This window comes from Nothoprocta perdicaria, unplaced genomic scaffold (assembly GCF_003342845.1).
Source record: "Nothoprocta perdicaria isolate Ctin4 unplaced genomic scaffold, notPer1 scaffold_392, whole genome shotgun sequence".
NCBI lineage: Eukaryota > Metazoa > Chordata > Aves > Tinamiformes > Tinamidae > Nothoprocta > Nothoprocta perdicaria.
Genome location: NW_020455635.1, coordinates 108,385 through 130,796, shown reverse-complemented (window position 1 = coordinate 130,796; position 22,412 = coordinate 108,385). Strand labels below are relative to the sequence as shown.

At 46.5% G+C, this 22,412-nt stretch overlaps 1 protein-coding gene across 3 annotated transcripts in view; it reads right to left on the bottom strand.

Moving 5' to 3' along the window:
* LOC112952154 (rab GTPase-activating protein 1-like) overlaps nucleotides 1–22,412 on the bottom strand; it is a 42,000-nt gene that overhangs the window by 7,139 nt on the left and 12,449 nt on the right. Inside the window, exons 1-2 of one of the 3 annotated variants that reach the window (XM_026044965.1) lie at nucleotides 11,714–11,824; nucleotides 5,659–5,751 (exon numbers count right to left, since the gene is read on the bottom strand). In XM_026044965.1, coding sequence (XP_025900750.1) covers nucleotides 5,659–5,751; nucleotides 11,714–11,824 — 204 coding nt within the window. Of the gene's footprint in view, nucleotides 1–1,863; nucleotides 2,042–5,658; nucleotides 5,752–11,713; nucleotides 11,825–22,412 lie in introns of those variants that run through there. The other 2 variants (XM_026044964.1, XM_026044966.1) reach the window with 2 other exon arrangements.

Genomic DNA, 22,412 nt, shown 5'->3' with positions numbered 1-22,412 from the left:
AAAAAAAGCAAGTTCATGAAAAATTCACAGATGGAGGAGCAATAATCTACATGCTGAGACTTCAAAAAAAAAAAAAAAMCATATTCACTTAAAAGGCAAGTTACCTTCTCCAAGGAAAAATAGTAAAGAGAAATATGTATAACGGCATTTAGGACAGCAAAATATTTTCCAAAAGTCATTCAGTTAATACCATCCTTCAGAAATTGCTTTTATTACATAAACACATTATTCATTTTCCTTCCTGCTGGTCTTGAGTTATGCTCAAGTATTTTTTCTTTTCAAAATACAACACAGTGAARCAGCCTTGTTTTCATTTCTGTTGGAAGAAGATTTTGCCTGAGAATCTTGAACAGAGACAACTCCTACTCTAAGAAAATGTAAAAAATCTTTTTTGTGCCCTTAGCTTMCTCTGTGGCCAGAAATAGAACCCCTTTTCAAGGGCTTTCCTCTTAACGTGCCCCTTTTGTGCAACTGAGTACAGGAACTGAGTACTGTGTACAGGAAAGCAAGTTTGTTTCCTCTTTAAGAGATTGTATTTTATATGACTATTATTACAGAAACCTTAAGTAAAATACTTAGAATTTAACACAGTTAAAATAACCAATGCTGACAGGTATATAACTTTCAATTTTAATTGCACTTTACTCTTTAACAAGGAATTGTTAAAATTATGCTTTAAAAGCATAAAATTAAATTGCAGTTTTTATTGTTAAAAAAAGCCCTGATGTATCTTTTCCTTTTTTTTTTCAGATAATCTAAGAAACTGATTTTATAGACGCAGTTCTGCTTGTAAGCTGTTTCAGAAAGAGACAAGTTCACAAAGAGACTCAGACTAGTTTGGAGATGGAGATAACATTAAACAGATGATCCTGGCAGCTGCTGCAGCATCAACACCTCTTTATAGGAATGCTCAGAAAAAGAAGTCAGCAAAGTTTTAGACTTTGCAGAATACTCCCCGCCCAAAGACATCTGCTTTAACATTTTTGCTATGCTTTTGCCAAAAGCTTCAGTGTCTGCAAAGCGAGCTGCACAACGTGAAGTTCAAGTTCCTGCTTTGCATTCACAGACAAGTGGATAAGCAAGCTCAGTGGCTGGAAATGAGCTATCCTCCTCTTAAACTGGAACGCACACGGCACAGTTTTAGTAAGTTAAGTATCTCTTACCTCAGACATCCAGTCAGTCGCTATCAGTGATGTTAATTTTGTTCTCTGTTATTTCAACTTCTAGCTGAAAAATCTCTTATTGGGACACCTTTAYTCTTCCTCCAAAGAAGGCAGCATGAGTGATTAGACATAGTTTGTCTTTTCCAGCTCCTCCCCCCAGCTCTAGCAGTGGGAAACTGCCTCCTTCCTTGGGAGGAAATTCTTAATCTGCTTCAATCCAAGTAAAACCTAGCATTGCACAAGACAAAGACACCAAGCAGTACTACTTGTATGGTGCAAACTATTTCTGACGGCTCTGAAATATTTACAGGGCTTTTAAAGAATATCACGGGGAAAAAAAATAAAGCTCAGTAGATGGAGCTTGTTAGTTAGCTTGTTAGGCAGACTCACATCAGAGAGTATTTTGTAACCTGGCATGAGCCAACTAGTCAGACCTGCTGGTTGTCCTCGGTGTAAACAAACAGCTTCCTGCCCTTTCTCTCTATAACACTAAATTTACTGACTTCAGCATTTCCTTCTCTTTGGTATCATTCTTTTTTTTTAAATCAGTCAATAAATATGAGATTCCTCTTTCCCAGAAAGTCTCCTCCCTTCTGCCACTGAGGGCAGYGGGTGAGTTCAGGCTCACTTTTAAAAGGAGGATGCTGCATTTCCAAGAGGGACAAACACCGCTGTCACATACAAACACAAACAAACTTACCTCCAGTAAAGTCACAGACCAAATACTGCTTTCAACCATTGGTGTAAAGACAGTGAAAACAGGATATAAAATAAAATTTTAATACCAACAAAAACAGCCAAAAAATAAGAAAATGTCACTGATTCTTCGAGGAGAAGCTTTGGTTTGGATTTTTAAAGAAGATGTGCTCCAGCTCCCATCACACACTTGACCAAAAGAAGGCAAATAGGAAACCAGTAGGCGAGCCTGAGCTCAGGAAGCCTGAAAGGGCTAAGCCCCATGCGCTGCTGTCTGCTCCAGGATGAGATTAGTGACGAGGGATGATCCTCCTTCTGTGGTGCTGCTAAAGCTGGGCGGAACAACGTCCCCAGCCCTGTTAAGCAATGCTAGTGTGGCATTTTCGGAGGACCAAAACCCCGCACCGCACCCAGGGCTTTGCAGGGGAACAAGTCCCCAGTGGGGAAACGGAAAGACCGATTAAAACTTACATTCCTGGATGTGAGCAACTTTGCTGTCTTTGTAAGCCAACTGGAAAGAGCCCTTGCAAATGGACTCACAAAGGCAATTCTGAAGGTGAAAAGAAGGGGAAAAGAAAGGAACTATCTAAAAAGTAAACTGTCCAGGAAAAGCCTCAAGGAAAGCAATGCACAGGCTCCTGGAGGAGGGCTGGTGTTTTGCTTGTTGACTCTAACTCAAAAAAAAAAAAAAACTTTAAAAAGTATGCTAGGACAATTTTAGGAAACAAAAAACAATCAGAAAAGCCACACCAACTTATCTAATGTTTTCTCTTGTTAGGGTTATTAGTACCATGGCTCAAAGTAAAAACTACCGATGTATTAATCTTTGTTGTACTTCAAACACACAAAGGGTATTATGTCCAAATAACACATTTATTCAGGTTGACAACTTCTCCTTTGCACAACAAGGTTTGCAGAGGTGACGGTGCTTCTACAGTCGGAACAGAACTCAGTGCACAGACAGGGGCTGTTTACAGGTATCCGCCCTGTCTTTATATTGTTATATCCTTTTTATTTTAAATAAAGAACTCCCAACTCAAACTCCCACATTTTTTCATCAATCCCAGCCTTTTACATTAGAGATATTCCAAGATACAAAAGAAAACCCATCCACAAGATATTTAAAAATATTCACCTGAACTATTCTGCTGTTTTTGTTGCACATGCAGATCTTTTTTCTAGGCARTCTAATTTATTTGAACCAAAAGTCATTAAATGTGCTGCCAAAGAGTAACCTAGAAGGTGTTTACTTTTATATCTTTTAAAAAGCTGACAAAAATGTTGGATGACACTTTGCTATAAACARTAGATGATAAAAACATTCCACTGTAGAAGGTATCCATAAACTATCCAGTCCTCCCAAATCTTTGTAAATTCCGAAGGAAATAACCCAGAAATGATTTATGGCACTCTCTAATACTGCTGTCTTTGGCAACTGAAATCTCTCGCAACCCACAGGCTACGATAGAGCTGGGCAGGAGCTCGTGCATCACACGCAGCTCAGGCAGCGCGYGGACGCAGCCTGTCGAGGAGCGGTGCTGAGGGACGGCGGGCCGYACCCTGCGCAACGGGCCCGTGCCTGGGACTCAGGGGCTCTGGGTGCAGCTGGGGTGCAGCAGCAGGGAAAGCGCGTGCGAGACAGCCAAGGAGATCCTCATCTCTGCACGTGAGCCAGGGCTGMTGTGACCACTGCTGAACTGCAGCTCGCTCCACAGGCACCCCTGCACGGGCCGCAAAACCTGGAACACTGCAAACACCAGAAAAAGTGTAACAACTACAGCTAAAAACTAGTAACAAACCAAAAACCCTTGGCTTCCTTGACCTGTAAGAGGATTTTCTTGGACGGATCTCTGCTCCTCTTCTGCATCCAAGAAGCATTCTGCTGTTTTCCAAGCCAGGCCCCGCTGGGCAGGGTCTGCCACGGATGCGGCCAACACAAAATGCCCCTCGAAACCCTGGGCAGCAGCGCTGGCACTGATGGCACCAGTGGAGCCAGCTCTTGCTTTCTGCCCGTGAGGATCCCACACTACCTGCTGTCCCTGGGAAGAAGAGTCTCTAAATGAAGACTCCCACCAACCTCAGTCTGACGCTTTAGCAGAATCAAATGCGCAAGACGAGGACCAGAGGGCACTTAGGAGCATTTTTCCCGTGACACCTACCCAGCTGCAGAACCCACCCAAGCTTGCAACTCAGTGTCCATCAGCCARTTACGGGGACTCACTCTAATCACAGCATCAGTAAGAGGGCTCAGACTCAGTCCAGCTTAATAAAAACCACACAGCACGTTCCAAAAGTGCAAGTTCAAAGCCTGCACTGGGATCTGGACTGTGACAGGGGTCACGTTGACAGTGGCCACAGTCACTTCTATCTCCTGTCTTGCAGTCTAGGGTTAACGTTCCCTCATTGTTCATTGTCCAGGATTAGCCATTTAATGTGCTTCCACATAAAAGATGCCTTCTGAGTTTTGYAAGTATTATTTAAATTCTGTGGCAGCATAAGCAAGCCACCGAAAGAAYACTTCAAAGTCAATCAGCTTCAAATTCTAGTTTTGATTTTCTTGTTTTCCCCTGAATAGGTATATTGACAAACAGCTTCCCAACAACAAACGCAGTCCCAGTTCTCACATTAAAAAAACTATGCTATTTGACATAAAAAGAACTACAGCTACAGTCAAAACCTATTTTTCTCTGGTAAATACTTTAAAAAGTCAGTTTTACTTTCTCCGTAACATTACTTCTATCTCAGCATGTTTATGAATTATGGCATAGTCTTTCACCGCATGTTTTCACACTGTGGTCTTCTGTATGTGGTGCACTTTCCATGAGTTTACGTACAGTGTAAATGTGTTGCATCTGTATCTTCGCTATCTTAGCTACCACTCCATAATCCAGACAGACTCTGTACCAAAGGCAATGGGCTTAACATATATAAGGCACAATGAAAACTAGCAGGTATCAATGTCAGTTCCCAGCTATGCTAGGCAGTAAAGTGCTTCAACTCTGGCAGCTTCACCCATTTTCTTAAAAAAGAGTAAGCAGGAAATGAATCCTCAGTACTGTAGACCACTATGTCTCCCTACAGACAGAGCTTCTATTATAGAAACATCTACAGCAACAAAATGCAGCAGTGACAATAAGCAAATACATAAGAAAGATAAGCAATGCTGAGTCATAGAGAACTCTTCATTTTTGGTGAGCTATCAAGCTATCATATGAATAACTGAAGCTTTATTTTCCTGCTCCTTTAAGGCAGGATAACTATTACTATTATTTCTATTGCAGTAGCATCTTCAGATCCCAGAAGAGCTCTGGGTCCTGTGTACTAGGCACTCTATCAACAAAAAATTACTATGTTTGCTATAAACAGAGATGAATAAAAAGGATCTTATGTCAGTCAAGGAAGAGTTCATCTTCCAAAAGTCTCTGTGGACGTTACTGCACACAGCTTTGCTAGCACAATGTGTATTTTCTCCTTTTTGTGTCAGTAGCTGAGAATCACCCTTTGTCTCTGCGTCTCATGAAGATCGCCCGCGAAAGTGCAACGGCAGGAGAGTTACCTACAAACATATAAACTGAAAGAAGAAAAATATTATATGTGGCTATCTGAAGATGTCTCGAGAGTTATAAATTGTGACTGAAATATTCCTGGACAAGCACCAGCGGTCAAAGCGAGCACTTAAGCACCGGACTGCTTCACCTACCACTGTCCTTCCCTGCGAGCTCTCAGCGCGCAGCGGGAGGCGAGCGCAGCCCCCCCACCTCCGTCAAGGGAAGAGGTGCCCGAGCACCAGCTCCCATACCTTGTATCTGTCCATGGGATCCTCCTGCTGCAGCTGGCTCTCGCGCATTGTTTGGTACTCTCGCTCATATTTCTTCAGCTTTTTGGTTGGCACCTGTGGGACACATTCAGAGAACATGCATTTAAAGATTAGAAAAACACCGGAAAAAAATGTCTGAAAGCTCCGCTTGCAAACAGGAAGCGAAGGAAGTGCAGGATCCCCTGCTGTGCCCAGCGGCTCCCCGGTGCCCCCTCCTCTGCTGCCGCTGACAGCCCTGTCAGAGCCTCGCCAGCGCCGCTCACAGCGACGGAAATCCTCCCGCGCCCACGGCTGCTAATTTCTCAGATGTTTGAGGGAAAACAGCGCTGAGGTGGAGGCATTTCAATAGGAGAAACAAGAAGGAAAAAAACATAACCAAAAGGAATGAGAAAGCGAGGAGGAAAGCACTCTTTGATATGTGTTGTTCACTGATGCAAAGTTGTTTAGCAGGGATGGCAAGAAAAGCTACTTGGGGTGAAATCAGAGGAAGGGAGGGAGCTCTCAAAAGCACTGGGCAATTCACTGGGGGAGAATTAGAGTAGTGACTGTTTCTGCTCAAATCAAACAAGACAGCAGAGAGACAAGGCACAAGTACCCGCAGCTCCCGCCAAGGCAGTGAGGCCGGGTACGAAGCCCCAGCAGGAAGCAGAGGCTGCTGCCCTGGCCGGCCCCAAAGGCCGGCGCGGGCCGGGCGCAGGGCTGCAGCCGCCGGCGCGGCTCTCTGGCCTCCTTTTCTCCATGTTAGTGTTTCAAGCTGCCCCAGAGCAACCTTGTTTCTCTGGCATCCTGTATTGTTCTGCACCCAGAGGAGGCAGAATTTAACTCCTGCAGTTCTTCTTTGGCACTTAATCACCTGCCTCAAAAACACACAAAATTACTCCGAGCGCACTGAGCTGCTCCTGTGATTCTTCACAAATTCCCCTTTCCACACACTGAGGGCTTCTGATCATTTCTTAACRCTTGATACTTCTTCCCACCAAGTGCTTTTATTTATAAGCTCTTTTGCAGCCTTAGATTTTAATTTATGCCTGCAAGCAGGATGATGCCTGGGCCCTCTCTTTGAAAGGCCTCARGAACTGTTGTAAGATATCCCAACTTAAGCACAGTAATATCTGCTTATGCAACAACCTTAATAGGAAAATGGTGCTTAAATACAGTGAAATTCTATCTTAAGGATGGCATCCGGAGGGAAATTTCTATTAGAAAAATGTTTCATACTAATCCCCTAATGCCGTAACAACCCTCGGGTGGATCTGCTCTGGAACCTGGGCATGTGCTGAGCTTCACTGTGACGGTCTTTTCCGCCACAGTATTCAAAGGAGGGGGAATATTTATTACAGCACTTTCCTCTGGATATCACTGGTAAACTAAAATCAAATACTTGTTTCCATATTCCCTATTTAACTCCTTTAAACAGCTTGCAAATTCAACAGGTGTCCTCTCTCTAAGCCCTAGTAAGTGCATATTCTTAGCTATGCTTCAGTGTTCCTGCACTGGCCCCAGACAACTGTGCTCAGAAATTTGCTGTAGAAGCTTCTGTGCTATTGATCCCATCCCTCTTCAGCAGTAGGGGCTGTTGGCTGCAAGTGCCGGTTATCATGTTTCAGAGGCTCGTACTGTTTATAAACATCACTCATCTGTTCAGCTCCCTACCGCATCCTCCTGCCTCCTTTCATTTCACCATGTTCAAGCATAGAAGCATGTGGCAGCTACTCGTGCACCCAGGGAAGGCAACCCTGGCTCACCGGCAAGGCCAGTACTGGAGCAGCATCCAGGTTGGGAAACAACAGCTCCCAATCCTACTGGAAAAAACATGCGGAGCAGATGCCCACAGAGAACAGTCATGCCCTGTGTAAACACCTCCCAGGAAGAGGTGTAAGAGCCCAAAACAAAAGTGCAAAACCTAAGACTAGGAGCTGAACCTGGACTGAATCTAAATGAGATGTCAGAAACATATTTTGAATAGCAAAAGATTAATAATTACCATGGAAAGTGATACAGTGCCCACCTCCTGTTACATTCAGAGTGGAGCCAGGCACTTTACCAGAAGAGGCACTTCACTCAAAACAGGTTTGGATTTTCAAAAAAAATGCTGCCAGGATGAAGTTGAATCAAAGGGATCCTGGCTAGAGGATCTAGAGAGGGAGATCGAGCCCCAAATGCTGAGTACTGGGGGTGGGCAGGCCTAAGCACCCCGCTTATCTCTACGCAGTGTAACCGGGCTGCCCAACGCGGGCTAGTCACGGACATGGTCAGACACGCTGCAGGCTGCAGCACGGAGCAGCCAGCAGAAACCAGCACAGCCGCAGGCTCGCACACCTGGGCCAGGGCAGGGGAGGCTGAGCAGCAGCTCCCACCTTCCGATGCAAGAGGGAACGGCCCCAGGGACCCTCCCACTGCCAACCGCCCCGACTTGATTCCACCCACATGCTGAAGGCTACGGCTTCACTTCACGCTGACATTAAATATGCACAACAGCAACATTCTGCTATACACTGAAATTTTAGGAGGGCAGAAAGGAAGGCGATGCTAGGGGAAAATAAACAGCTCAAGGACTGCCACACAGCCTATTCATTCCCATAGTTAATGAGAAATGAATGATGYAAGTTAAAGCAGGAAGGAACAAAGGTCGGGTTACAGGCAGTTACTCGTTACTGTGGTGCAGAAGGAGCTTCGCCTCGTGGCATGCACCTGGCAAGCCTGAATTCGTGCATGCTGCACAGCCTTGCCAGGAGCTTCATCAGCTCCCATCCCTAATTAGGCTTTTCTAGCAATAGCAGGGACTTTAAACCTGYTTTTAGACACCAGAAGACCGTGATTAGATCCCTTGTTAGACTTCTCTTCCTCAGGCTAAGCCAGCCCGGCTCCCTCAGCCTTCCTTCATAAGATTCTGCTCTCCACGGGCCTCTCCTGTCCATGCAAGCTCCTCCTGGACACAGTGCATCCTCCTCCAGTGTCCAGAGTGCAGCTGCAGATGTCAAACTGTATTAGCCCCTCTACCAGCTCATAAGAGGGACTTCTAGGCAGCTGCCAGGTAGACCCGAAACACCTGTGATCTTCCACAGCATCCCCACGTACCGAGGCTTGGCTCACTGGCCTGTAGCTTCCCCAGAGCCTCCTCCTGTTCTGCAGATGGTCCTAACATTTGCATTTTCCCCCATCACAGGTGATCTCTGCTACCTGCTTGATCTTTCCACAGACAACAGACCCACCTGGGCCTCGGCTTGGTCCCTGGACACGTCTTGCTAAGTGCCAGGTGCCCCCAGGTGCCCATCACTGGCCTGATCCTTGGCTTGTGCAGTTGCACCCTCAGCCTTTGCATCCAGGTGCAGAACTAGGAAGCTGGTCACCCCTCTGCACAATAGATGTAAAACCTACCTGGTCCCAAAAGTAGCAAATTAAAGTTATTTTGCATACATAAAAGTGATCACATAAGAGAAAAACCAACAGAGAAACATATCTAGAAATTTCCTTTATACTGACTACACAGCAAAACAACCATGTGTCATGGTCACGCTGCAATATGACTAATTTTTAGAATAAAAATATATGTTAGAGGACTGTAAACATACAGTGTTGCTTTGGAGCATATTTAACAAAATGTCATCGCAGATCATCTATCTTTTTGGCATCTTRTGCTTATTAGTAGCAGCAGTTGCCCAAAATTGTTTAATAGAGTTAGTTGTTCATAAGTGCACTAAGAAACTAGTCGCCATCGTTCAAGGTATCTTACTGAGGAAACATTCCTGTTTAATGCTGCAGTATTTACATGGATCAAAGAAATGCTGCAAAAACACTGCAAGATTTTTCTGCCAAAAATTTTACCTTTTTCACCAAAACTACTAGGATTGACTTGAATTGGAAACAGCAAAGAACTCAGSACTGATTCAGTTCACAGCCTCCGGAGCCGCCCCGGCTGCACCTCTGCATTAAGACGGCTCCTGCCTCTTGCCGTCTTTCTGGGAATCCTCCCTTAGGCATCAGCGAGAGGGAGGCCCGCGGCCTGCGCCTCTTTTGCTGCCCATATTAACTCCCTGCAACTTACTTACATGGAAACTGTACGAGAGGCCACCATGYGTCCTGCCTGGTTAGAGGGTCTGCGGTTCCTCACCCATCGCAAGCCTCGCTGRGCTCCGCCAAAGCCAGCCTGGCGTCCAAGCGCGGGAGCCTGCTGCAAGTTATCGCTACACCGGTCACAAAACAACTTGAAATCTTTCTCTGCGCTCCAGAAAACATGCAAGGAATGTCTCTTAGAATAAACAAAACCTTAACTTTGCAGCTAAACAGATGGATGCCCRCAGCTAGTCAAAGTCCACTATTAAACCCCACAACAGAGGTCCAAGAGGGGCTTTCTGAGCCCCCAGKCCTACAGGGCCGGGGCAGCTCCCACACATGGTCTGAGCCATCACTGTTCTGGCCAACTGCGTCACCTTCAGCCTGTTAATTGCTTATTTAAAACACTTCAAAACTGACTTAAAAGCAGTTACGTCTTTTCTGCATAAATCCTGTCTAAAAAAAAGGCATTTCTTAGCCTATTCATTGGTAACATAGTGTACTGAAGGACACCGATATACTCCTTGATTCAAAATAAAGCACCACAGCGTTGATAAAAGCACACCATTCCACTCAAGTTAATCATTCATATCTTATCCAAAGCAGTAACAGTGGCGTTTTTCCCTTCTAGAGCTGGTGTGCCCAGGTAGCCCCGCGTGCCGGCAGTGAGGTGCTGCTTTGCACAGACATTATTTGTCAACGCGCTCGCTCTTCGCGTTTTCAACGCCAGCCAGGACAGCAAGGTGCTGCTGCTGCTGAGCCCAGGCTCTAACCAGGTCAGTTGAGCATATTGAAGTACATGGGTTTCCTACACCGTAATTCTTTAGCTAACTCTGCTAAAATACCTTTTTAAATCTAGCTTAAATGAAATCACAGCGGGGAAAAAAGAAAAAAAGAACAGGGCATCATAACAAAGGTAAAACTCTGCTTTCGGGATGGAGGCCTTTGGGATTTGCAGGGCTACAAGTTCACACACCTGGGATTTCCTGAGCAGGGAAGGGCAGAGGCAAACAAACAGCCAGTGTGCGTGGAGAGGTTTTACAACACAAAGCAGCAAAGCGAGTTCCGTTCCTTTCCTTTTCTGAGCAAACTGGCATTGTCACAGCTAAGTGAACTACCTCAGCTAGACCTAAGGGTTACCTAATGCAGGCTACACATACAAACCAAGTGTGGAAACATCAAYGCTTAGCTGCATTCTTAAATAATTAACTCAGTCTGTATTTGTACCAAATATTGGCCAGAATCTGCCTCCAAGTTATGTTTAACATGTACTCATTCATTTTAATTTTCAAAGACTTCCTTCAACTAATTCAAGGTGAGGTGGCACCTGTGCTTGGGGTCATTTACAGAATCTGAGGCCAAAGAAGAATTTTGGTACCTACATTAGGGCAGAAACCAGTGRCTTCAACTTAGCTGGCTCCACAGAAGAGCTAGAATTGCCCTCTCTATGCTATCCATGTAATTTATAGCTGGAAATATGAAAAGAGGAAGTGGTGATATAACTAAAAAATGTTTTACAGATGCTTATATCCATTTCAAAATATCATACGGTATCAAAAGCTTAAATCACTGTTCCCATGTAATGGGCAGATGTGCAGCCCAGATTTCACGGACCATAAGAGTATCCTGAGCATCCAGCCCACATCTTCACTTGACATRTTAAGCTACAGAAACCTTTTACATCACTTGGTAACATTTCTGCTGCTAGAAATTTAGTCATTTCCCTGTTTCAATATCTGAAATAACATTGAAATAATTGAAATACAAAACATTTGTTATTTTCCTACTGAGCAAGCCATTCTCCTCTAACATCTGTAGCTCAGAAAGGTTACTTCAATAATTTTAGCCCTGCTAGAATAGACGGTTAATTTCTGAAAAAAATAACAAAATGAGAGATGAGCAGCTACGTCGCTCGCAGAAGGCCTGAACTCCCGCAAGGGCAAAACCTTCGCGCCACTGGCCAAGGAGCCGCAGGGCCACCTACCGCCACCTTGGGCTTGCTGAGGGCCACCAGGTTGGCCAGGAGGTCCTCCTCGCAGAGCTGGCTGAAGACGTGTGCGTCGTAGGCGACCGTGATGGAGATCTCCTCCATCATGGTGCCGGCGGGCGGGCGCCGCGCGGCCGCCTCGAGACACCGAGAAGGAGGGAGCACCGCGGGGGAGCGTCGCGCAGCAGCTCGGCCCCCGCGGGCATTCCCGGGCCTGGGSAGGCAGCGCCCGCCCACCCGCCCGCCACCGTGCCGGGCCCCGCGGCAGCCGCCAGGTGGAGGGCTCGGTGCCACGTGAAGCCACTTGTTACTGGGCAAACAGGCGGCTGGCAGCAGGTTCCTGCCGCAGGTACTGCCACTCGCCTCGAGCTTTCTGGCCGATCAGCTCTTCTTTATGTCCGGTCCCTATTGGAAAGCTGATACTCCTGTGAGCAGAGTCATCCTTCCCGGTGAGTTATTGCTGTTGGCTCACGCTCCAAGCGCGCAGGGAAGTACATAAGGGTGATTTTGTTCAGGCATTCCTGGAATTTTCCACAGGTTTCCGCATTTTTACGTGCTTTCTTTTATGTTCCTATGAATTGCATTTTGTACCTGTCGGAAGCCTTTAGATTTCACTAGGAAGATGATGGTATAAAGTCACGACCTGCCCTCCAGATCCTGCAGTCTCCCCTGTGATACAGGCAGGAATCTTGCGGACGGCTCTGCGAACAGCGTGTGCCTCCACAAGCTGGAAAAAGCAGTTCATCCAACTGATCCTTCCCAGGGCCAAGGGTCTTCGATACAGATCCAGGCTGGTTCTGCTTTCAATCACAAAGCAACAGGGAATCTCTTGTCGAGGAGTTCAAAGAGTGCAGCAGCCCTCCCAAGTGCTTTCTGGCGTGCCGAGCCACCGATCCGGACCGCTCTCCGGCACCAAGGAAAGTCAGCACAAGGGGAAAGGTCCAAAAAGCCTCACAGCTCCAGATTTGTACAGTACAAAACTGTACTTTGGCACGCAGAAACACCTGAGCAAGTCTGTGCTTCTCTTCAGACTCATGCACTACATCTTCACTCCGTGGAAGAGGTGCATTCCCTGGTGAAAATCCTACCTGCACATGGGGTGTAAGTCACTCGAGCTGCGTGTTTGTCCCCATTAAGAGCGTGTGCCAGGTGCCACAGACCTTGTGGAAACACCCGGCTCGCTGTGTCCGCAGCGTCTGCTCCCACTCTTGTTTTCCACGATAGGAGCAACCTTGCTTCCCTCTCTCCCCTGCTCAGCTGAGGCACCTTATCAGAGAGAGACGCTATCTAAACTGCACCAGGTGCTATTTGCATTTCAATGGGAAACTTGAGCAACTGCTGTAGTGTTCAGGATTAAAAAGCAGCATCTCTTTCACATAACTAGGGTGGGGGGGTTACATGGGATTGCTAGGAAACAGAGAGCCTGCTAATAGGCTTATGGCAAACAAAAATGCAGCACTGGAGGTACAAGCCTTGAGAACAAAGCAGCTTCTGATCATGCTTAACCCTTGCAGGAGGAAGAAAGGCATTTTGTGCTCAAAATGCACCTGTGGGGCACTGTTTTTATTATACACTCCTGTTGCTCTCCCAAGGCGCTGACGTGCAAAGCTGTTGCACAGCCAGGCGGCTGGGATGGTTTTGACCAAGCTGCAGCAGCATCTCCTGCTCACACCAGCTTGTACTTGATGTGCTCAGATACGCTTAGATATTTAGGAGCGTTTTAAGGACCGCATCCTTTGCTGTTTCCTGGCTTCCTTTCGGTGGGGAGCAGATGCCTCAAGCAAAAGTTAAGAGCCTAACGCTGGGAGCAGCCCATCCTGACCTGGGCAGCAGCAGGGCCGCGGCGCCTGTGACGCCTCCCTCCACGCTGCCAACGGGGCAGCTCGTGTCAGAGAGCACAGGCAGGAAGCTGGACTTGCTCTTCTTCCCTTTAAGCAGATGGACTCCAGTGATTTACCACCACCAGGCTGCACTTCAGCTGTTGTCAGCTGACTCGTTCTGCTCTATGTTTTTTACCTATGGGATACGCTGTAATTTTGACATGTTCTAACCAGCAACTGCAAGCAGCGTAACTGCTGGTCTGCATACTGACCAGAATGTCTATCTCTACTTAAAAAAAGGATGTCTTTCATATTGAATTAAGCCCACCAAAGGATGCCCATCCACCCAGACACAGCACTAGGAGGCTCTCAGCAGGGGAAGCAGAGGGATGAAGGGCAGYGCTGAGCTGAGCTGCCTGAACACGCTGCCTGCATGAACAGCCTAACCCCCAGCAAGGGCCTCCTGGTGCTGAACCAACAGGCTATTCCCCTAAAACACTTGCCATCACATACGGTGAACAGGAAATCAAAGTTACATCCTCTGCTTACCCCAAAATGACTGCTCACAACCTGAGGACAAGAGATATACCAAATATTTAGCTTACAGCACYTTTAAAGCCTATGTGAGGGGGAGAGGGGGAAAGCAAAACTATTTACAGGTCTCACCTGTATCACAAAAAGGGGGCAACACCAGGCCAGCCAAAAGCTCCCCAGCCTTTGGAAGATCCCTCCCCATAGTTTTAAGAGCGCATCCTCAATTATTTCTTGCACGCGCTCAGCCGAGGCCGCTTCTCCATATACGCCTCTTTCAGCAAGACTGAGGATTTCAGGGAATTTAGCGAGCCTGACAAGCAGTCGATACACACAGGCCCGTGGAGGAGCTGAAGGAAGGAGCGTTAGTCCAGTCCGTGTGCTGGACTAAGGGCCTGCAACCACATTCCTTGGGGCTGCTAGTGCCAGAGCTGAGCACTCACATGGCATTTCCACCATGCAAACACCACTGAGAACTAAGCATTGCAAACAGCCCATCCTACACAGCACAGTCCTTAGATTTATTTTAAAATTGTAGCCCTTAATCACTTCAACGGATATTTAAAAGGAAAAAAAAGGGGGCAAATATGCTTTTCAAGAAAATTATGGTGGTAGTGCTGCTTTACATTCAAAATTATTTACAGGGACTGACTTTGGTGTGGCTTGAGTCAGAGATCTGAGTATCTGAATACTCACACATCTGACAAGCTAAAACAAGGAGACTTTATTGACAAAAAGCTCTATCAGAGAAGCACTGGGTTAACAGAAACAATAGCCATACAATAACCATGTAACTATCACCACCTTCAGCTGTGCCCTGCTGGCTTCTCATTTAGACAACATGATGCTCAATTAAGAAGATCCTAATGAACATCAAGTAGAACATGGGAAAGTGGCCTTTGTCACGCAAGGGGTCTCAGACTGGGGTCCAGGACTGCCAGCTCTTCAAACTGAACCCACACTGGGCTCCTGGCTCTCTCTATAACTTAACTTGTCACTCCCTAGAGAGGGATTAGCAGTTCCTACCTACCTCAGAGGGGCACTGAGAGGCTGAGCTGTAGGTATCATTATTACCATAATGCTGCCAGACATGAGCCGGCTCTTTGAGTGCCCTGTGTGGGGATGGGGCAGGGCTGGGAGYGCAGCCTAGGGACCCATGGGCAGCCCCTCAGCAAAGCCATGGCCCCACGTGCCCCAGCTGGGCTCCACACAGCAGCCTGATGGAAAAGATAAGACTTCTCCATATGCAATTATAGCACATCCCAAAACATGGAAAACACATTAGCAGGATGGTTACCTGCAAGATGACATCAGAGTAGGTAAGGCTGAAATGATGCAGGCGAGCAGGAAACGGCCCCTGCTGCTAAACTGCTCCAAACCAGACTGACAGGTTCAAGCACCTGCACTGGGAAGTACCAAAGCAAGACAGGGGCTCGTGAGAAGAAGCCTAGCCCAGGAATGCAAGAAGACTCTGAAATGACACTAGCACATGAAATACACACTGAGGTATCAACTATTGATACAACATTGTCCTGCAAGGCTGCGGTTAAAATTAGAGAACATAGCCAACTCCGAGTCTGTATTCCCACCAAAGACGAAGGGATCCAATAGAGAAGGTAACTGAAAAGGGACACATTTGCTGTGGATGGAGGTCATTAAGTCTTAGAGTCCCTTGGAGAAGTAGAGCAGGAGGAATTTGCCCAGGTCAGACTCAGATGAGGAAAGGAGCCCAGGGCTGTGCAAGGTGCTCGACTGCAGCAGCCCCCCTAAGCAGAGGTTCACGTAATCCTCCCCACTAAGCCCCTATTCATCCCCACAGGGCACAGTGAAAGGGAATCTCTGCTCACAGAAGATCATTTGGGAGAGAAAACGCTTCAGTGCTTAACTGCACTGATCTAGTCTCCTACAGGGAAAATTTGCATCTACATTTAATGCTCCAGAATACCACAACGAGAAAAGCTGCTGTATTTACATATGATTTAAAGATTAACTTGTCTCAATTCCTAATAAGCTTATTTTCAGAGCTCATATGGTCGGTACGCAGAGGGAGGGCCGGCAAGTCCTTACAGAAGTGACTGGAACCGCTCTCTATGTGATGATGAGGCATTTTCTTCACCCAGGCATCAGGGACTGCAGATATTTCCATCTGCCCAAGAACAGAACTTGCTTTTGACTTCTCTCCTTTTAACCTTGCTGGTGAACAGCAAAGCCACAGGCTCAGCCTCCCAAAAGGCACCATTTAAAATGATGGGGTAAACATGATACCACCTGAAAATGAAAGAAAATAAACTAATAAGCTAATTAATAATTAAGAGGAAAGGGAAAAGCTCTGCTGCTGTCTGTCTACGGATCCCCAATGGAGTACAAATCCAAAGGGCAGATATAATGTTTGGGAAGGTTACAGAGGTCTTTTCCTGCTGCATTCGCAGGGGACCCCTCAGCTGTGAGCGACTCGCACTGCAAGTTCTTGGGACGGCCCCTTCCTCGTGGTGTGTGGCCCCGTTGTGAGCTACAGGCATCGCTGACACTGCTGCTGTCCTGGTTTGCATGGGGAAATACAAACAGGATAGGCTTTCTCACCATACCTGAGGACCAGGAAATAAAGGCCACAGATGTCCGAGTCTCCTTATCCTCCAACAACAGAGCATAAAAGCAGCTAGAGAAGCAGTCTGCTGTGGACTAATGAGCCAGGGTCCTTACTAGGGATCGCAGTGCTTTAGGGTATCATCTCTTATTTGTACATTGCAAAACACTCAGGTCATTTTGGGGACAGTACTGTATTTTTAATATCACTTTATTGTCTTTATTTTTCTATTAAGCACCTATGATCTGTGCTCTCCTGTGTCATCCCCATCAGGGGCAGCCACCTGCCCATGTCTGGGTGCAATTCAAGGTATTAATAACYATCTTCAGCTCCCCAAACCATCTGACCTCTTCCCATATACACAATCTGTTTCTGTCTTGGATTCAAGACATTAAGCTCTGCTGAAAGCTCCTAGAACAATTTCTCAGGGCAGTACAAGGTGGTTCTGGGCATTCTGGATCACTCTACAGCTCCTTTGTTTCCTTCACAACTTAGCTTGGAGAACACCCGAAATACTCAGCAGAGCACCTAGGACATTGCCAAGGGCTATGTGAAAAACAGCACCAGAATACATGTAGCACCACAAACGATGCAAGTGCATCTTGGCTCATGAAGTCTCAATCATCCAAAATAAGGGAGGAAAAAAAGAAAAAGAAAAAGAAAAAAATAAAAGCAAGCACAGCGTGCAAAAGATCAGTTAAGGTTCTGAATTCAACCTGCTTCTGGGTGTACATGAAATATTGACATCCAAGTGATAGATCTATATCATAAATGATCAAAAAAGGGGGAGGGAGGAATGGACTGCAGAGATGGCAGGATCAAGAGAAAAAGGAGAAGACAGTTTTGTATCTTTTGTTTTAAATTAATTCTGTTGTTTTAATAAACCTGGGGAGCAGGACTACAGAAAGTGGTGCATTAACAGCCTGGCTACCCTTCCTACCCTTGTCTGTCCATGGGCAGCCAAAGAAAAGGTCATCTCCACGCCACARATTTCCTGGACATGGGCCTATACAACAATATCAGTAACCTGCTCCTCCAGTTGATACAACTAAAGCCAAATCTGTTCCCCGGCCCCTTGCCCAGCCCTACCCTAGAAAAAATGCCGCAGATCCTGTAAAACTGCTCCTGCCCAAGGCAGCTCCCAGCGCGGCCGGAGGGCTGAGAGCCCTCCTGGTGTCTTTGCCGCTCTCACAAGGCGCAGGGCTTGAAGTGTGGACACAGCTGAGGCCAAAGCGGCCAGAAACAAAGCAAGCATAAAAGGAGCTTGAGGCCATCTTGCCTCTGCTCTCCCCTCTTCCCCACGAGCTGCTGGGACCAAGTGGGTTCACAGCCGTTGYCACACGCGGACGGCTGCGGCAGCCTCTGCGAGCCCTTGCTGCAGCCTCCCTGATGCTGCCCCACCAACCCGCRGGACAAACGCAAAACGGCAACCGGGAACGCTGCTAGAGGAAAAGCCGAGCAGATGTCCACACAGAGCCACCGTGCTCAAAGGCTTACAGCTTGGCTTCCAAGTTATGGGAAAAATCTGTTTAGTTAGATAAAAAAAAAATAGAAAAAAAATCACACTAGAGAGAGGCTGGCTGCAGAAAAGCAGCTGGTCCAGGCCTGCGCGTTATTTGGGATGTYGCTTAGCAACAGGCTCCGGGCTGCCAGGCTGAAGCAGCAGGAAATTAGCAGCTCTTCAGGAAAATAAATAAATAAATAAGTCGAATGCATGGTTGGGAGGTGCCCTGTAGGGCAGAGAGGAGAAAAGCACTAACCTGGTAAGCAGGTAAGGAGGGCATCTTTAAAGGGTGTGGATGAGGCAAAAGGGCTTGGCTTTGCATGTGTCTGGATACTTTCTGGAGCACTCCTAGCCGCTAATAATTCAATCTTGATTAAGATGATGTCCTTTACAGTCATTTCATGGGTTAATTACTTATTAACAATCTCAAATGGCTCAAACCCAACCGCACCAGAGCACCCCTGCTACATTAGGGACAGATGACTATACAGCACATTTGCAGCTATAAGATCTGTAATCTATTTCCTCACCACTCCAGCCCTGTGTTAAAGATTTTTCTGGGTAACTGAATTTGGGGCAAGACTGTAACAGTTAATGGTTTTCCCCTGTCCAACATGTGAACTGTTCTCCCTTGGTGGGATACCAACATGGATCTGGGCACCACGAGAATCGCTGGAAATGCTGCAGGAGGCAGTCTGGACAGGAGGGCAATGCACGTGGCTTGTCCATGCTCTCCAGGAAATGCACGAGGGCAGAGGTCCTTTCCCCTCCTCAAAAGGCGCAGGGATAACTTGTTCTAGGTCTCCCTTATTTATATTTATGCAGTGCTTTAAGGAAGAGTAAGACCTACTCTTTGCCCTCTTGGACACATAAGCCAAATTTGGTCTTTAGTTATATGAGTAGAGAAACTCCGAAAAACTTCACCTGTGTTGTCTCTACCCAATGCCCCAGAGCACCCTATTCCTGCCAGCGGGCAGGAGGGCACGAACCATTAGCAGCTTCTCAGGCAGCAAATGCCAGATCGTGAAGAATCTGCACACAGGCTGTCTCTGGTCCTCCTAATGATCATTTCTGGGTGCTGGGGGCGACACACTCAAAGGCACCTTTCGTGCCGTTTTGTGTTTCAGTCTCTCTGTGGCTAGAAGAAAGGCAAGTGAGGCTTGCTGGCRCGGCAGACAATAAGGACAGATGCCCTCCATTTCCTTAATGAGGCAATTAAGAGAATTTATCAAAAGCATCCGGCTTGTCTCCATGGAAAGTAATGGACATAGAGACAAAAGATTGTCCTCAGAGATTGCTCATATACAAGATGAGCCAGAGGCTACCGTAGTTAATGGGGAACAACGTGAGCCGGGTGCTGGAGAAGCACATCAGTGACTATACCTGAGCCCGTGCCTATTCATGCTGCTGCTGTGCTAGATGGGACCGAGCTTGCAGCGCCCACCACCTGCTCCAGCTTCCCCTTCTCTGAAGGGGAGATGCTGAACTCCCCCTGACTGCGTTGCTGGGACACATTCATCCCCAGGACACCTGGAGAGCCAAGTACTGGCTCCCGTGACTTGAGCAAACTGAGTGACACTCTTTTATTAGGTCTCAAGAAGCAAAGATTCAAGAAGAGATTGTTTTTTCCACATTCAAAAATGAATCTTTGCAGATATACTTCCCCAGTTTTAATTTTGACCCAATTTTGCTCATTTTCCAGGGCCTAGCCCCATTTCTAGGGAGGTGGCATAGCTTGCAGGAATGCTGCCTGCATTGCCTGTTGAGGCTGGCCCAGTAGTACATGCAGAGCTATGAATCCATATAATATAGTTGGACTCCATTCACACTTTGATACTGTCTGGAACCTTCTTACCATCTGCAGAGGCCAGAAATGGGAAGTTACTGAAGTAAAAGCACAGATGGGTTTTCCTTCCTTGGCAGGATGGACAGAAGGGGTATCACTCGTGGCAGAAAGTGAGTTAAGGACTGAGCGAGCTCCATGACTAAGGACATGGAGCCAAAAAAGACTCGAGGCAGTGGAAAGTTGTGGGGAGAAGTGATTTTATGTGTGAATGTACAGACAAAGTCAAGTCTTGGGTTCTAACTGTGTGCTGGGAGTATAAGAGAAGTGCAAGGGGAAGAAGAGCATCACTAATCCATGAGGGTCTGGARAAGCAGATACACTAAAAACACATCAAATGATTTGAAATGTCATTTTTCTGACAATTGCCAGAAGCTTCCAGACTTCCACATTGAATTATACTTTAACTACTCACTACTTAGACAAGGTCACAAAAATAATACCCACTTATATCATAGTCTACCATGTGTGTTCTTTTTTGTGGCAGCAAAGTCTCCTCTTCAAATATCAGCAAATTTGCCTTTAGAATCAAAATGCTGTTTTACATCCATTAACATAGTGTAAGGCACATCAAAAAGCTTAGAGCCATCGTTACTGGTATTTCTGAGACCTCCCAGAGTGTGTGCTGTCCCCTTGCTGATTGCTACAACTCATCCTTGTCATAAAAGCAACAAAAAAAAGGAAAAGAATATGAAACCAAGACATATACGACCATATGACACGTGGCTGTCCTACATTTGCCTTCATCATTCCCTGAAGACCTTAGGAATCCTTCGTATCAGTGACTTTCAACATTTTCCAGTCCCTCCACCTGCCAAATTCTGGTGATGATGCATAATCTTATCCAACAAACAATGGATCAAAGGCTGAAAAGCTGCAAGGCATATAGGTAAATAGCTCACCTGCTTAAACAGACATTCTATAAGCACTGCTTGCAACAAAGGTCCATACAGCCTGACTGCTACTGAAATTCTGTGGCTGTCTCAGTTGGGAAAACTGTTAGGAAAATGAAGAGGGAGACTTCCCTCTTCCCTGCACAGTCAGGATTCCTAAGCAACCTCTATTTGAGCTTTCAGCCCAGCACTGAATCTATAAATACACTGCTTGTTTCCTGCCTGCTGAGGCCATTAGGGCCTTGTCTGCTTCCTCAGGAGAAGCTGCCTAATGGAGAGTGATTTGCAGGAGCAGGCAGAGCACAAGACGGATGTGTGGTGCTGCCACAGCACCCACCCTCACTCCTAACTTGCTCCTAATCCAGTTGTGACCATCATGAAGCCTTTGGCTTCAGAGCCAATGGTTTTCCTGAAGTAGAAGTGCAAGAGGAGGGCGATTTTTGAGTACTACCAAGTCCAGGCACCATCTCTTTTCCATTGGCACCTTCCCAGGCTCATTTTCCCCTGGCTGCTGCTAGGAATTCCTCAGTCGAGTCCTGAGGCACTTGGGTTTGTCACAGCAGCTGGAAAAGATGGTGCTGGCTCATTTGGGACTCTCCTGGCCTAGACAGTCACTGGCTTTGTAGGAACACATCAACTGCCTGTTCTGAGACACGTAAAAGGTGCTGCTTTCTTGCATTAAGTCTTCCTGCTTCTGAGAGGCAGATACATCCTGCTGCCCACTGCACTTCAGAAAGGAAAAAACTAAGTACAGTTGGAGGGAGTTCACTACTGCACAGAGTTGTATTTCACCTAACTGAAATGTAATCAATATTCCCAGCTGCATAAAGACAGGATGTCCCATGCCCAGGTGGCTCACGACAGCTCATTCCCCATAAGGATGTACAATAAGGTCCTTGATCTTGTGCCCTGAACTATGGGATTTCTGAGATTAAAAGAGAACTGTTCAGTCACTTGACTCTGCTAAGAACTTCAGCTCTAGTTTTACCTTTTTCAGCACTCAAGGCCTTAACCTCTAAGCCTCTAAACTATGTAAGCCCCGTTGTGCTTATGGTCGTGACCACATTTCTAGGCTTCCTATTTCGGGAAATGCTGGAGACCTCCCTGCAGGTTAGTTGGACACAGCTGCACTGGGGGGCTGTCAGAGCTAAAGCACTCGCAGGTCCATTGTCACAGGAGCGGGTGACTCGGTGTGACAGCCAGGCTCGGAGCCCGAGCTGTGCGCGCACACTCAACTTGTGCCTTCACATCCCAATTTCAGAGTACGCTTATTCCACAGATCAACTCCTTTCCTCCTGGATTCTATAGGGATTTTCCTGAACTTTCGTTCCAAGATGGGATTTTATGTTTTCTTTTTTTGCATGGCTTTTGAACAACTTGGCTTGTATAATCAGATTTTATTTAAGAACTATTGTCCAGGAAATTGCATTAACTCACAAAAGGAAGTCAGAAAACTAATACATAGATATGATAACATAATGAGGACTCAGGTTTCATCTGCTGCTTCAACAACAGAACAGA